This window comes from Eptatretus burgeri, chromosome 14, assembly GCF_056783735.1.
Source record: "Eptatretus burgeri isolate ZD-2024b chromosome 14, Ebu_testis_v1, whole genome shotgun sequence".
In the NCBI taxonomy this organism is placed as follows: domain Eukaryota; kingdom Metazoa; phylum Chordata; class Myxini; order Myxiniformes; family Myxinidae; genus Eptatretus; species Eptatretus burgeri.
This window is the reverse complement of record NC_140974.1, coordinates 47,735,908-47,749,680: the sequence shown is the minus strand read 5'-3', so window position 1 is coordinate 47,749,680 and position 13,773 is coordinate 47,735,908. Positions and strand designations below refer to the sequence as shown.

The 13,773-nt window shown below is 41.8% G+C and overlaps 1 protein-coding gene across 6 annotated transcripts in view; it reads left to right on the top strand.

Moving 5' to 3' along the window:
• The window catches only part of OLFML2A (olfactomedin like 2A), a 63,191-nt gene that overhangs the window by 21,409 nt on the left and 28,009 nt on the right, over positions 1-13,773 (top strand). For 4 of the 6 annotated variants that reach the window (XM_085854727.1, XM_085854725.1, XM_085854728.1 and 1 more), the window contains one exon: positions 10,218-10,391. The exons of the other annotated variants lie outside the window; for them this stretch is intronic. In XM_085854727.1, coding sequence (XP_085710853.1) covers positions 10,218-10,391 — 174 coding nt within the window. The remainder of the gene's footprint in view (positions 1-10,217; positions 10,392-13,773) is intronic. 6 annotated transcript variants of the gene reach the window in all.

The window sequence follows — 13,773 nt, the reverse complement described above, 5'->3', positions numbered from 1 at the left end:
GTTGTGCACACATTTTTTTTCCCGTATCATCCCTCTATATGGAGTACTATCATACTCTATGATATCCATAGTTATTGGACAGTTGGGATTATCCATAATTTTTCACGTAAGGATTCTTCCAACCAAAGTTGTTATGAGGTTCCATTCCTCTGATTTTGAAACAAAGAGGGAGGGGACCTAGTCTCAGTCAATGCTTCATTCACTCTGTGCAGCATTCCTCATGCCGAAAAAAATTATTTTTACATTTTGGTCAAACTGTTTTATCGTTTTTCAGTTAAGATCATTCTGTGGTCACAGCTTTATGCTCAGCAACAAACGTTCTTTTACTCCTCTACAGAATATGCCCTTTATCCTCTGCCAGGGAGACAGTTTGACAACCCCACACCCACCCCCTCCCAACAATTATGTTCTACCTCCACCAGCTCCCTATATTTTCCAAAGCATAAAAGAGTACTTTACCCACAAAGCAGTTCAAAATGACAAGGTAGTATATTTTCAATATACAAAGTATGTATGTGGTTTATTGAAAATTGCTATCTGGTGCATTTTTTTTCACCATTTTGAAATTTATTCCCTCTTTTACCCCCACCACACCTTTGTTAACCATTGCCTCCTGGATTCTGTCAATTTTTTTTTTAACCTGAGAAGACAGAAAAAGATGTAGCCATTGTTGACTCTACCTCGGCATTTGGCCAAGATGGTATCAGTGCCTGTGTTCTTAAATCCTGCTGGGTTGCTGTCACTTATCCTTTGTTTGCTATATTCAGCCTGTCCTTCACCTTAGATCACCTCCTATTATTCTTCCAAGACAGTCAACATCACTGTATGCACAAGAAGGGTGCAAAAACAAATACTCTCAACTACATGCCAGTTAGAATGAAGAACTTATCTTACTTGTGAAGGCTAGTGTCGATTTTTGTCCCTGAGTGGGAAGAAGAATGGATGGAATCAACAGAACATTTTTGTTAGACCCTGAGAAGTACTAAACCACCATTTAGAGATTTTTTTTCGTTTTCTGTTTTTCTTGCACTCCCAATTTCCGAAATTTCCGAGCTGTATCTCAGAGCTGTCTGGGATTTTAAAAATGAAATTTTGCATCAATAATGTGAATATAAAGTATGCATGGTTGACATCTTTTTTAACTTGACCTAATTTTAAGGTCATGACCTAATTATAGACACTTTAACATTTCTCACCATACGTCGACTAAGGTTTGTCTGATCAGAATGAAATTGCCATCCCTCGATAGCCGAGAGCAAGTCACATTTACACTTTATTTACATCATACCCATCTGAGTTAAAGGTCAAGGTCAAATGGTGATATGAAAAGAATAATGCGATCAAGGTCAAATGGCAGTCTGAAAAAAAAAAAGTTTTTTGTCATCGCTCAATTTTGCCAATGCGGAATCTTAAAGATGGCTTGGCCTTCCAAGATGTTCTTGCATCATAATAGTGTACCTGAACTGAAGTTATGCATCAAATATTTGTTTCATGTCCTTGGTCTACGTTTTTTCGGTTTGTGACCTAATTAAGGAAAATCATCATAACTTGAATCATATTCCTCCAATTTTCATGATGTTGAGTTTTGTTGATAGATTGTAGATGGTGACACATTTTCTTAATTTACACTCTATCCCTAAATGTTGAAGGTCAAGGTCATATGGTGATCTGAAAAAATGGAGCCATCATTAGATCGCAGGCCAAGGGCAAGTTGCGGACGATCGCCAGCGGTAAGCCTCCCCTGCATGGGGAAAAGGCTTGCCTTTGATGGTCGCTTTCTGATCGCAGATATCTAGTTTTTTTGTTTTTATATCAATTTTATCTACTTCTTTTTTGTAGTTTATCAAACATCTTTCTTTCACTTCCTGTTTGTTTCTCTATTAGTTTCCTTTTCTCCCAGTCCCAGTCCCCTTCACGGTTAACCTCTAAACCCTGACCCTTCCTGTCAAAATGAGCCAATCTCACTCTCACATGTTCTCTGACCCCTGATGTGACTCTGACATGTGCACCTCAGACTCACTCACTTTATGCTCAACCTCCGCCCTATCCCAGATCCCTATTTTGCTCTCATGAATGGTTAACTCCAAAAACATCAGCTTCTCTTTGCTTCCTATGGTGGTTAGCCATACCTCAATCAACATTGTGTTGATTCCATCCATTTTACAGGCCAATTAGCTTAATTTCAATAAGAAACAAATTCATGCAATCCATCATTGCAGCTCGTTCACATAAAGTCATTCATTTTCTCACACGACTTGATCTCTGACAAAGCATTTATGGTTCCTTCTGACCACTCAATTAGATATGATGCTGCTTCTCTTTTAGCAATGGCTGGAAGCTCTGGATCTTATGCAAAATATCAGCGTTGTGTCTTTGGACATATCTCAGGCTTTCAACATTCTTCACCACCCTAATCTCCTTCTCAAGCTATCTGCCTATGAAATACAAGGCCATCTGCTTTCCTGGCTTTCTGACTTCCTCCAGTCACACAGTCAGTGTGTATTTCTCAACAAAATCCTTTCATCGCCTTTACCAGTTCAGGCTGGAGTCATCAAATGAGTCCTATACCTAATCCTGTTCCTCGTCTATGTTAATAACCCCCCCCCCCATGCTTCAGAAAACCTTTTCCTCTTTGAAGTGACTCCACATGATACTGTACAATTCTCCATTCCACCGACGTGCAGGCAGCAATGGCCTCCCTATTTGCTGACTTTGAAAGAGTCAGATACAAGTCTCAACTTTGAATATATCTTTCAATCTAGGCAAATCTCATATTTTCTTTTAAAGGATTGTCAAAGACACCCATGTGTCTATTTCCTCAATCAACGACTGTAGTAAATAGTCTCTCAAACTTCTAGGACTTACCACCAGCTATATAACTTCTCTCGGGCAGACTATATATCGAATCCGACCTCCAAAGCCACCTGTAGACTGGGCATCTTTTGTTGTGAGAAGTCCTTCATTGGTAAATCTGAACATCCTACAGCCAACAAGGGCTTTCTCTATTTCTTGAAAGAGGAGTGCTCTCCCCATTGGGGTGGTATGCCAAGTTTACACCCCTTTCTCCTTGATTCCGTGGAATACAAAGTTCTCAACACCATTTGCATCTCCCATAAAGAAGCAATAGCATATCACATGCTGCTCCCTCATCTGAGGCAGGTTGGTGACCTCTTTGTTTTCTACTAAATTTTTCAGGTTTTGCTCCCTCTGCTATCCATCCCTCTTCAGTCTCTGCACATTCCATTTCTTCTTCCAGCAACCCCCTTCCTTATGAAACCCAAAAATTCCAGGCTCACTGTTCTTCTCCACCTGTGGAACCTCTGTCCTCAGTCTGGCCATTCCCACTCTTCCCTCCAAGGTTTGGAGTTGGCAGGACACCACTATCTCAGGTTATCCTCCATTCTGTACCCATCTATGTGCAGGCTGTCTTGTTTCCTTCCCTCTTCTTTCTCCTCTTCCTGTTTGTTCATCGCCTTGTTTCATTCACATGTTATCCCACTTCCCACAGTGTACTGTACTCTCACTCCCCTTGCTCTTCCATAAGGCTGGACTTTACCATTTTTTTTATCAAAACTGAGCCTTTTCTGTAATTTCCACATTATCAGTAAGCACTCAAATCAGGTTGCTTGGGCTAACATTGATATCAAACTTCAGGGAGATGACTCCAGAGTCTAAATTACAACAAAGATGTGCATTAAATAAGGTGAACATACCTTGGAGTATTGCCAATTACAGGACTGATGTGACGTTGAACAAGAGTTTGTCAAATATAAATCCATGCCGTGATGACTGCACATCTCAACAAAGTGTGCGAGCGTGAACTGAGTGTTTATTCGGAAATCGTTCCATTTTCTTAGCATAAAGGGCATCTGGGAAAACAAAGATCCTCAGGGTATTCCCTCGTTTACTTTTGAGGTTGTCTGTTGATAGAATATTACATTATTATAAAGAGTTTTTATTCCCCTACAAACCTGCAGTGAGTTTAGCCTTTTGGACTCAGGCTTGCTTTGTGTCACAACAAAAGGATGTAATAAAGATTTCTTTCTCAGAGCAGCACTTGCTCTCCATAAAGATGAAGGTTTATCACAAGCATTGCATCACCATCAAAGCACCCGAAACACCAGTGAGATTCACAAAGGCCCCAAAAATTCCCAAACAAATGCTTTACCCAAACCATGAAGTTCACCACTGACTTTTGCAATACTTCAGTCCACCTCTTGAGGTGGAAATAATTTTTTAATGTCCACAAAATTGATTTAGTCAAAGTTAATATAATATTGTTCCGTTTGTGTACTCAATAGAAGGGGTCGGCGAGATTCACAGTGGTTCTTGAGAAAGAAATTGGGAATTTTTACACTCGAGGTGGATGAGGACATAGTTGGAGGGTTTGGGCAGCAGGGGATGGTTAATGGAAGGGAAAGATTTAAAGTGTTTTATACGAATTGAAAGGAAAGATGAAAGAGCTGGAAGCTGGGGTGGATGGCGAAGTGTATGACATAGTTGCTGTGAGATGTGGGTTTGTGAGTTGGATAAGATTTGTGCGGTTTGTAAGGTTTGTGAACTCACCTGGTAATGGCTGGATAAGATAACCAGGGAATCACTGGTAGGCATGCATGACCCACACAATATGGAACAGAGAATAAAGTAAATACCTATGAACTGTTTTTTTAATGCCATGAACAAACTTTGATACATCACGGGTGATGAAGCTTGTGGTAAAGTTTCATCAGAATTGCATGTGTAGTTTCTGAGAAGAAAGCAAATACCTATTTTGAGGGGCAACCCCCATAGACCCCCTGAAGATCAGATTTTTTTATGCCATGAACAAACTTTGGTACATACACAGTGATGAACATTGTGATAAAGTTTCATCAAAACCATATCTGTAGTTCAGAGAAGAAGTTGCAAATACATGTGGACGTACTGACGGACGGACGACGCGCCATCCCATAAGCTCCCCGGAACTACATTCCAGGTGAGCTAAAAATTGAGTTGGTGTGGCAATAGACTGTATTGCGTTGAGAGAAAGACATGGCGTTAAGGAGGGAATTAATGGGGAGGATTTGGTGTGGATTAGGGATTCTAAGAACGCAAAGGTTATTGGAGGATGCTCTTAGAGCTCCTGATGCGAGGGAAGAGCAGGAAAGTTGGGTTCATGAAGAACTCAAAAGGCATGTGATAATGAAAGAGTATTGATTTTGGGGAATTTTAATTTTCCAGGGATAGTTTGGGTCCAAGTATAGGGGAAAGGCAGAGCGGATCATGACTTTCTATCTCTTGTCAAAGATTGCTTTTGAACCCAGTTTGTGGAGAAGCCCATGATGGGGAGTACAATGTTCGACCTCTTTTTACCTGCGACATGTTGCAGGTCCACAAGAGCTCTGCATGGTTGGTGGTGTGGTTCTTGTTGGGTCGATGTTTGGAATGTGCACTCATTGGTCAGACAGCTGCTGGACCCCACACACATTTGTCGCTTGACTCCACCCGCCACGACACCCAAATGAAATGAGATGACTGCCATCTTTGTTTTCTGTTGGGCTTAAGACATCAAGCCTGAAAGCCTCTGCTGATTATAAACTGCCCAGATTTGTTGCGTCAGATTTCCATTGGCTTTGTTTGGATCGAGAGTTATTCACGATGAGGGACCCCGAAAAACTTAATCAGTCAATAAAAAATTGTTATTAAGGTTAAATCAAGCCCATCAGGGAGCACATCATGTGCCTCCATTAGACAAAAAAAATTGCATTATGTAATTTTTGAATGGCCCAATATTGCGGTTAAACAATCTGTGACTGTGTGACGAATCAGCTCGTTCTGATATAACCGTGGTGGAGGGTGATGAGGATGAGAGGTGTCGAGTTAATCTTCAAACAGAGCATTAAATGTGTTTCCCAATCGTGCTGTTCATCTTTTAAGGATGCTCCAAATGCGTATTTCCCAATCGACCCGTTGCTGAATGTTGTCGCAAGTTTTAACCACGGTGCAGTCATTCTTGTGAAGTAATGATCCCAGTATGGTGGTGGTTGAACACCGAAGGAACAAGTGACCACAATGCAGCAAGCGCAACAACATTAACTGTATTGTTGAGATGTCATGCTCGGAATTGTAGTATAAGGCTGTTAGATAGGAGGGCAAACTTTGAATGTATGAGAAGAGATTTGGGAGTTTTAGATTGGATAATGTTAGAGAGTGAGTGGTATGCATTGAAAAATGGTCAATCTTCAGAGAGGAATTGTGTAGGTTGCAGAGTTGGTATATTCCACTAAGCTGTAAAGGTAGAGGCTCGAGTGGTTGAGCAGGAAGGTATGTGGTGTAATTTTGGACATGAAGAAGACATTCATTAAGTTAAAAAAAAATAAGAGCTCTCATCCCCCATCCTTCAGATGGACAGGCAGCAAGCTGGTCAAACCCTTTGAATGTGTCTTTCAATCCAGACAAATCTCACTCTCGCTCTCTACCTCCAAAAGAACCATCTGGCAAACCCTACCTTCTACTTTCTTAAGAATCCTCTTGAAGAGGTTCAGTCACTCAAACTCTTGGGTTTCACGATCAGCGATGACCATTCTTGTGCAAACAACATTTCAAAGTTGGATTTCAAAGCCAGCCGCTGACTGGGCATCCTCCGTTGTGTAAAGTGCTTCCTTGGCACACCTGAACTCTGATCGACCTACAAGGACTTCATCCACAGCTTGTTGGAGGACTGCTCTCCCATCTGTGCTGGCACCCCTGTCTCACATGATGCTCTGCATCATCATCCATATAAACAAAGGCCTTCAAGATTATTAGAATTTCCTGCGATGAAGCTGAATCTCTGGGTCTATCATTTTGCCATCCTAGACAGGTCGGTGGTCTCTATGTCTTCTATTTGCTGTTTTCTGGTCTTGCACCCCTTGCTCTTAACGTGCTTTGTCTTAATGGCGATTTGGGGGGCCTGAGTGCTTTGCGGAATCCTGAAGTGTTGTGGAGTGCCTTAAAGACCACCATCCTTGATGTGGACATCGTGGAACTCACCATCGGGTGAAGAAGAATTTTGTCTCTCAAGGGACACTTGATACCATTGACCAGAGTTGCAGGGCCAGGCTGAATGCCAGAGCTGAGTTGTTCAGGGAGCTGAGGCATAAAACTGTATGTGTGCTGAGGGTGGACGAGGAGGCCTATGTGCGATGAATCTGTGAGTGGGTAGAACATCACCTGTGGTGAAGTGATTCTTACCCTCCTTGCAGAGGAATTCGTGCATTGCATTCATCCAAGCCTGTCCCTCAGTGTAGTGCAGCAACATCGGAGGGTGGTGGGCTCTTGACAGAGGAGTCAGAAATGAAGGCCCACTGGGCTGGTTACTTTGAGTGGCAGTACCAGGCTGACTGACCAGCTGTTGAGTTAGATGTCAGGGATATTAATATTCCTATTGCTGACCCTCCAATCAACTGTGGTCCACCTTCGTTTGTGGAAACACAGGCTGCGGTGAACCATTTGAAATGGGTAAAGCTGCTGGGATCTGTGGTATCCATGCTGAACTTCTCAAGGCTGGTGGAAATGCTGTACTCGTGTCATTGCATGCAGTTCTGTGCTCTGTTTGCAACACAGGCATAATCCCAACTGACTGGAAGAGGGGCCTTGTTGTCCCTCTCTGGAAAACTACACTACTATAACTCCTCTCTGCTATAACTACAAAAACTACTGAAGGTAACGCTGCTCTCAGTGCCGGGCAAGGTCTTTGCTTGCATAATTCTTGATAGGGTTCGCTGTTCACCACCATCTGATTGAGCACCAGCGCACAAAGCAGTCAGGCTTTCCACCAAAGAGGTCAGCTATTGACTGTATCCTTGCTCATAGGGTCCTCACAGAATGCAGACGAGACTTTCGACAGGGGCTGCTTGCAGCTTATGTTGATATATGCGAAGCATTTGATTCAGTGAACCGGGATGCCCTCTGGAAGATTCTCGGTCTTCGTGGGGTGCCACCAAAATGGATCAATCGGATGTCTGAACTATACTCTGTTACTGAGAGTGCTGTGGGATATGGAGGTTCCATCTCTGCCTCATTTGCAGTTGTTACTGCAGTCCCTCATGGGTGTATACTGGCCCCCACACTTTTTAACGCTAGTCTGGACTGGATTCTAAGGAGAATGTCAGAGATCAAGCTGTGGTGCATCGCTTGGAATTGTCAAGGTCTCTGACCATGATTTCGCAGATGCAGTCATCTTTGCGGAGACTCTGGATATCCTTTTCGAGGGGGCCCTTGAGGCGCTGAATGAGGAGTCGGAGCCACTGGGATTACGGGTTTCCTTGGATAAAATGAAGATCCAGGCTTTCAATGACATATCGGTTGCTGCTATCTTGTCTGTACATTGTGGTGAGGATGTTGAGATCACAGAGAGATTCTCTTACCTTGGCAGTGATAGTCATGTCTCTGCTGGATGTGAGCCAGAGGTCATTAGATATCTGGGTCAGGCTTGGGGAGTCATGGATTTACTGGATCATGGGAAGTGGTGCTGTCGGTACCTGTGCAGGAGGACGAACGTCTGAGTCTTCAGGTCCTTGGTGCTTCCAATTTTGTTCTATGGATGCAAGACTTGGACTCTGACCAGAGATCTGAGATGGAGACTTAACTCCTTCGGTACCAGTTCTCTTCGGAGAATCCTTGGCTATCACTGGTCAGACTTTGCGTCCAATGAACGGTTGCTGAGAGAGACTCAGATGAGATATGTTACCTGTATAGTCCGTGAGTATCAGCTGCAGCTGTATGGACGCATCACTCATTTTCCTAATGCTGATCCTGCTCACCAGATACTCTCAGCGAGGGAACCTCATGAGTGGAGGAGGCCAATGGGCCGACCATGTGCCTCGTGGTTACAGCAGGTTTATCGGGATCTCAAGGAGATGGAGATGGGCCAGGAATCTGCCTGGGGGATGGCCAGATGGAAGCTCCTGGAGTACCGGCGGAAAGTGGACGTAGGGATGCACTGCTCCGGCGCATGCTCCCATACCTGACCTGACCTTCCATAGTGCTTCTTGTCCTTCACACTTCCTCTTTCAAAAGCCCATCTTCCCCACTTTAATAACATCTGCTTTGATGGAGAAGTTTTTCCAAAGTGTTCTGCCAAAGCTCTCTGCACTTGCACAATTGTTTGGCCAGTGTTTGCCCTTTCATGCAACAAACCCCACTCTCTAACACTGAAATAACTTGTGTCCACCATGCCGTCTAACTTCCTACTGACTTCCGCGTTAGAGAGTCGATGTTGCCGAATACCATGACAGGGGAGGGCAGAGGAGAAAAGAGGGAGGTATGAGAAATTTAGCAGGGTCAAAGGGACTTTCAGGCCACCCTATAGAATTAAACATGGATGTCATTCAATTTATTTCCAAATAAGGTACAGCTAGCTCCAAAGATAATGGTAGAAGCCTGGTTTGTGTATGTGGTGAAGATTCACCCTTATTCTACATTTGCCAAATTGGTGGCTCACTTTAAATTTGGTTGTGAATCGAGGCAATCATGGGATTCAAACTCATTCGAGTGGTTGAAATGCAACATGGCTTTTCCTTGGTTTAACATGAGGCGTAATTTTTAAATTAGTGTTTGCTCATCCTTTTTTTCTGCTGCCACTTTCATACCTTGATCATTCGGGTTAAAGATATTTGCCGGCGTCATAATGAAAATGTTTATCATGATTTGTATTGTATTGCTGTTGGATAAATGACAGAGCAAATCTTGTATTGATCATGGACCTGGATTTGATCATCAATTCTACCTCCTGGTTCACTCAATACTGAGGTTACTGTACCTCTGATGCAGGGAGGTTGCTGTACCTTGCTCCTGTACTGCTGATGTAATGTTCCCGCACTTTTGGGTAGGAATTTGAATTTTCTTCATGGTACTGATGATAATTCCCCTACTCTTCATCAAAAAGACTGTGAGATATTGAATGTCTACCGGGTATTACTGGAGGACAGCTCCACTGATGCAAAGCTCAGTCTGTGAAACACCAATCTGACTGTTGATAGTCATTTCAAGAATCAAGCCCAGGCTAGTCAGCTCAAAGGCATGCGGCTACATCTGCACTATCCTGTTGGATTGTTGATAAAGTTATCCTATAATGTTAGACTACAGCCCAATTAACACGTGGAGGGCAGCGTCTACTACTCTGAACAGCCAATGAGTTGAGAATCTCTGCTCTAAATGTTGCCTGATCTTTAACCTCCAATCCACAACCCTTACAGGCAATGAGTGCAAACTTTTCAAGAGAGAGGGAGTACGTGAGGAGCGGCCTAGCACGTATGGCCGACCACATGAAGCAGCACGCCAATGACAGTGAGCTCATTGCTTCCATCAGAAAGGATCTTGCCCATCTTACACTTACTCTGCAGCAAAGGACCTTCAGCACAGAGAAAAAGGTCCGAATTAGTTATTTATTCATTGGTAATCCTGATAACAGTCTTTACAGCAATGTTTTAAACCCCAAAAAAGTGCTCTCGTTTACGAACACATCATTTGTAGTTCAATTCAGTCTGGGTGTACGATGTGTTCTATTTTATAAAACTCATACATTGTACCATTCCTTAAAAATAACTCGATATGATCTCACCAGTGACTCACTCGTGGCATTCATTAAAGACCACACCTTTTGATGATGAACCAAAACGCTTTGCGATGAGTAAAGATTGTTTACCCACCCACCATGACAGGTGATACTATTAGTGTGAGGCTACACTGGCAAAGTGATTTATTTATTTTATCCTCTCTATTCCTCCTGTCATTTTTCTCCTCATTTGACTTTATTGACACTTTCCCCTTACTGTTTGCTGTTTTATTGTTCTGCAATTACTTTTTCACCCCATCAGTGAAGCAAAGCTCTTCTGCTGCTGTTATCCTTTCTTGTCTTTATTGTCCTCCAACTGGGCGTAAGCCTGACTGAGGGCTTGCGATTTGGTGTGGTCAGTCCGTAGCCTCAACTCTAAAATTACTGACACATTTCATTCATATTTGGCACATGTATGCAACAATATCTGGGCATGAGGAACGTTGAATGATTTTGGGGTCACAGCCAAATGTCATGCGACACGTGATTGTATTTTTGGATTTTAGGAATTTAAATTTTAGGAATTTTTAATGGGAGAGAATAGTGTGGGATTGTACAGTCCCGTATCAGTCGATACTTTTTCTTTTCCCCCCTGGAGGTCCGTGCCTCGGCTTGTACTCAGAATCGACTCATCTATGGTTTAATACATTGAAATACAAAATTGGAAAAAAAATTGCAGCAAAGTGTGGTATTTTCATAAATAAATTGTCTATTTGTTAATTAAAAACACACCACAGCAAGTTTCCACTTAACGTCATCGATGTGTTCCTATAAAGTGCAAGGTTAAGAAAAACGACATGAAGCAGACAAGATATTCCCATGGACATCGTGTTTTCGTGTGGAAGACAAGACGTCTGAGACATTTCAATTCCGAGTCAATTGGCTTGATTCAAACCGCCACAATCTGACCCACTCGTCCTTCTTCCGGCTCCACTGGTCCCGGAAATCCCCCGATAAACCAGAGATCAAGCATATTTACATATAATAAAACCAAAGGCAAAATGATGCCGCGACAGTACTCCCCCTACTCTTGCGTTAATCGAACTACACAAGCAAGAAAAGTGAGGAACAAAGGAGTTGAGAGGGGCATTGAGCCTGGATTTTGGAAGTTTAACCGGAAGAACTCATACATTCTGGAGTTGGTGATGAGGGTCAGAGGACTGACGGAGCAGAAAGAGCTGCATAGATCAGAGGAAATCAAATGCAAGACAAAGACATTAGTCGAGATCAGTGTGCTATTACATGAATTGCAAGGACATAAATAGACAATGGACAAACACACACGTCTTGCTCTATTTTGTCTCTGTCTGTCAGAGTGTCCGATTTTCTGTGCACACAATAAGTTGAAAACACTTATTCAACTAGAGGGGGAGCACTCGGTAGAGTGCAAAACCTCCGCCGCCAATACTGCTGGGTCACTTAAGTGAACCTGATATCCTATTCATTGTAGGTCAAAACGGATCAGATTCTACTGAACCACGATTGAATAAACTAAACTAGATTGACGCTCATGTAGAAATGCCAAAAAAAAAAATCTAAATTTTTTTGAAAAAAAAGTTGCAAAATTTGTTTTTTTTTCCTCTAACAAATTTTTTTGGGATGTTGGAAATCACTTAAAACATGTAGAAATGCAAAAAAAAAATATATTCAAATATTTTTCAAATAAAATCGAAATTTTTTTGAAAAAAAGTTGCAAAATTTTCTGTTTTTTTTTCTCCAACAAATGTATTTTTTTTTTGGTTGGAAATCACTTAAAACATGTAGAAATGCAAAAAACATAAATTCAAATATTTTTTCAAAATGGCCGCCATAGCGGCCATATTGGACTTTGGACCAAGTCCAAAATCTAATGGCATGATCCTTGGACCATACCTAATCCCCCGACCAAGTTTCGTCGAAATCCGTCCAGGAGTTTTTCCGTAATACGGTTCACAAATAAACAAAAAAACCAATGTCACCCGCAGGGTGACCCGTATCTTGCCAAAATATGAACATGAGTGACTTATTTATTCGATTAAAGTGACTCAAAAAATAAGGGTTTCGTCGACCTTGATGCTTGACCTTTTTGTGACCTTGACCTTTATATTTTCGTACAGTTAATGGTATCTCTCCAGGACCATTGTACATGAAATAAAGAGATTTTGATGAGAACTGAGGAAATAAAATTTTCATGAAAAATCCGTTTTTTCGTCATGACGTCATCAAATGACGTAATAGCATCAAACTTTTGACAGATCTGGAAAGCACTTATCAAGCGCTTTCATATGAGGTATTACTCGATATGGTATCTAAGATTTCAAAATTTGACCTTGGGGTCAAAAACTTTCGACCTCCAGCACTAACCATAAAGGTCAAGGCCGATCGCCACCAAAAATTAATCAGCTGAGCGCCAGACCATGAACTATATTCCCATGAAGTTTGAAGACGATCCGATCAAAATTACTAAAAAAAATAAGGGTTTAGTCGACTCCTCTGATTTGCGACAAAGTGACCTTGACCTTTGACTTTGAAAATTTTATGCGCTGAAAGGGACCTCTATAGGACTCTGATATGCGAAGTTACAAAAATTTCCAATGATAACTGTGCTCTGCAGAGTGATCAATACGTGATTACAGACAAACAAACAACAAAAAAAAACATACAAACTGACTAACATATCTTGCAAAAACTTCGTTTTGGCAAGATAACAAACAGACAGGGGTGAAAACAGTAACCTCTGTCCATCTTCGATGGCAGAGGTTAGTGAACCTGAAATTTTGCAAATCCTTGTAAATGCTATAACGACGTGGAACTCGGTTTTTTGGGGAAAAGGCTTCAACAAATTAAATCATCAAGAGTGACATCTTAAATTGCTCTTTACAGCTGGATCTCAGAAATGCAAAGCAACAGAAAGCTCACCATTCATTTTTGAAATGAGGGGTGAACAGGCATGAATAATGTTGATGCCAAATTTTATTTCGCAATCAGGATATTATGCCCTCGTTTTTTTCAGACAAATCCAATCCCTGCCGCCTGATGTTTCACCACCATTTTGCGGTGGGTGGTATAAGAAGCTTATAGCTTTGGTTCTGAGTGAAACCAAGAGTGCAACACAATTTCCATTTTTAAAGTCCATTTAACTTTTTGAATTGAAAGATCAACTTAAACTTTTCCCATCACTGGGGACGGATACTTTTCCTTATTGTATAATAGATTAC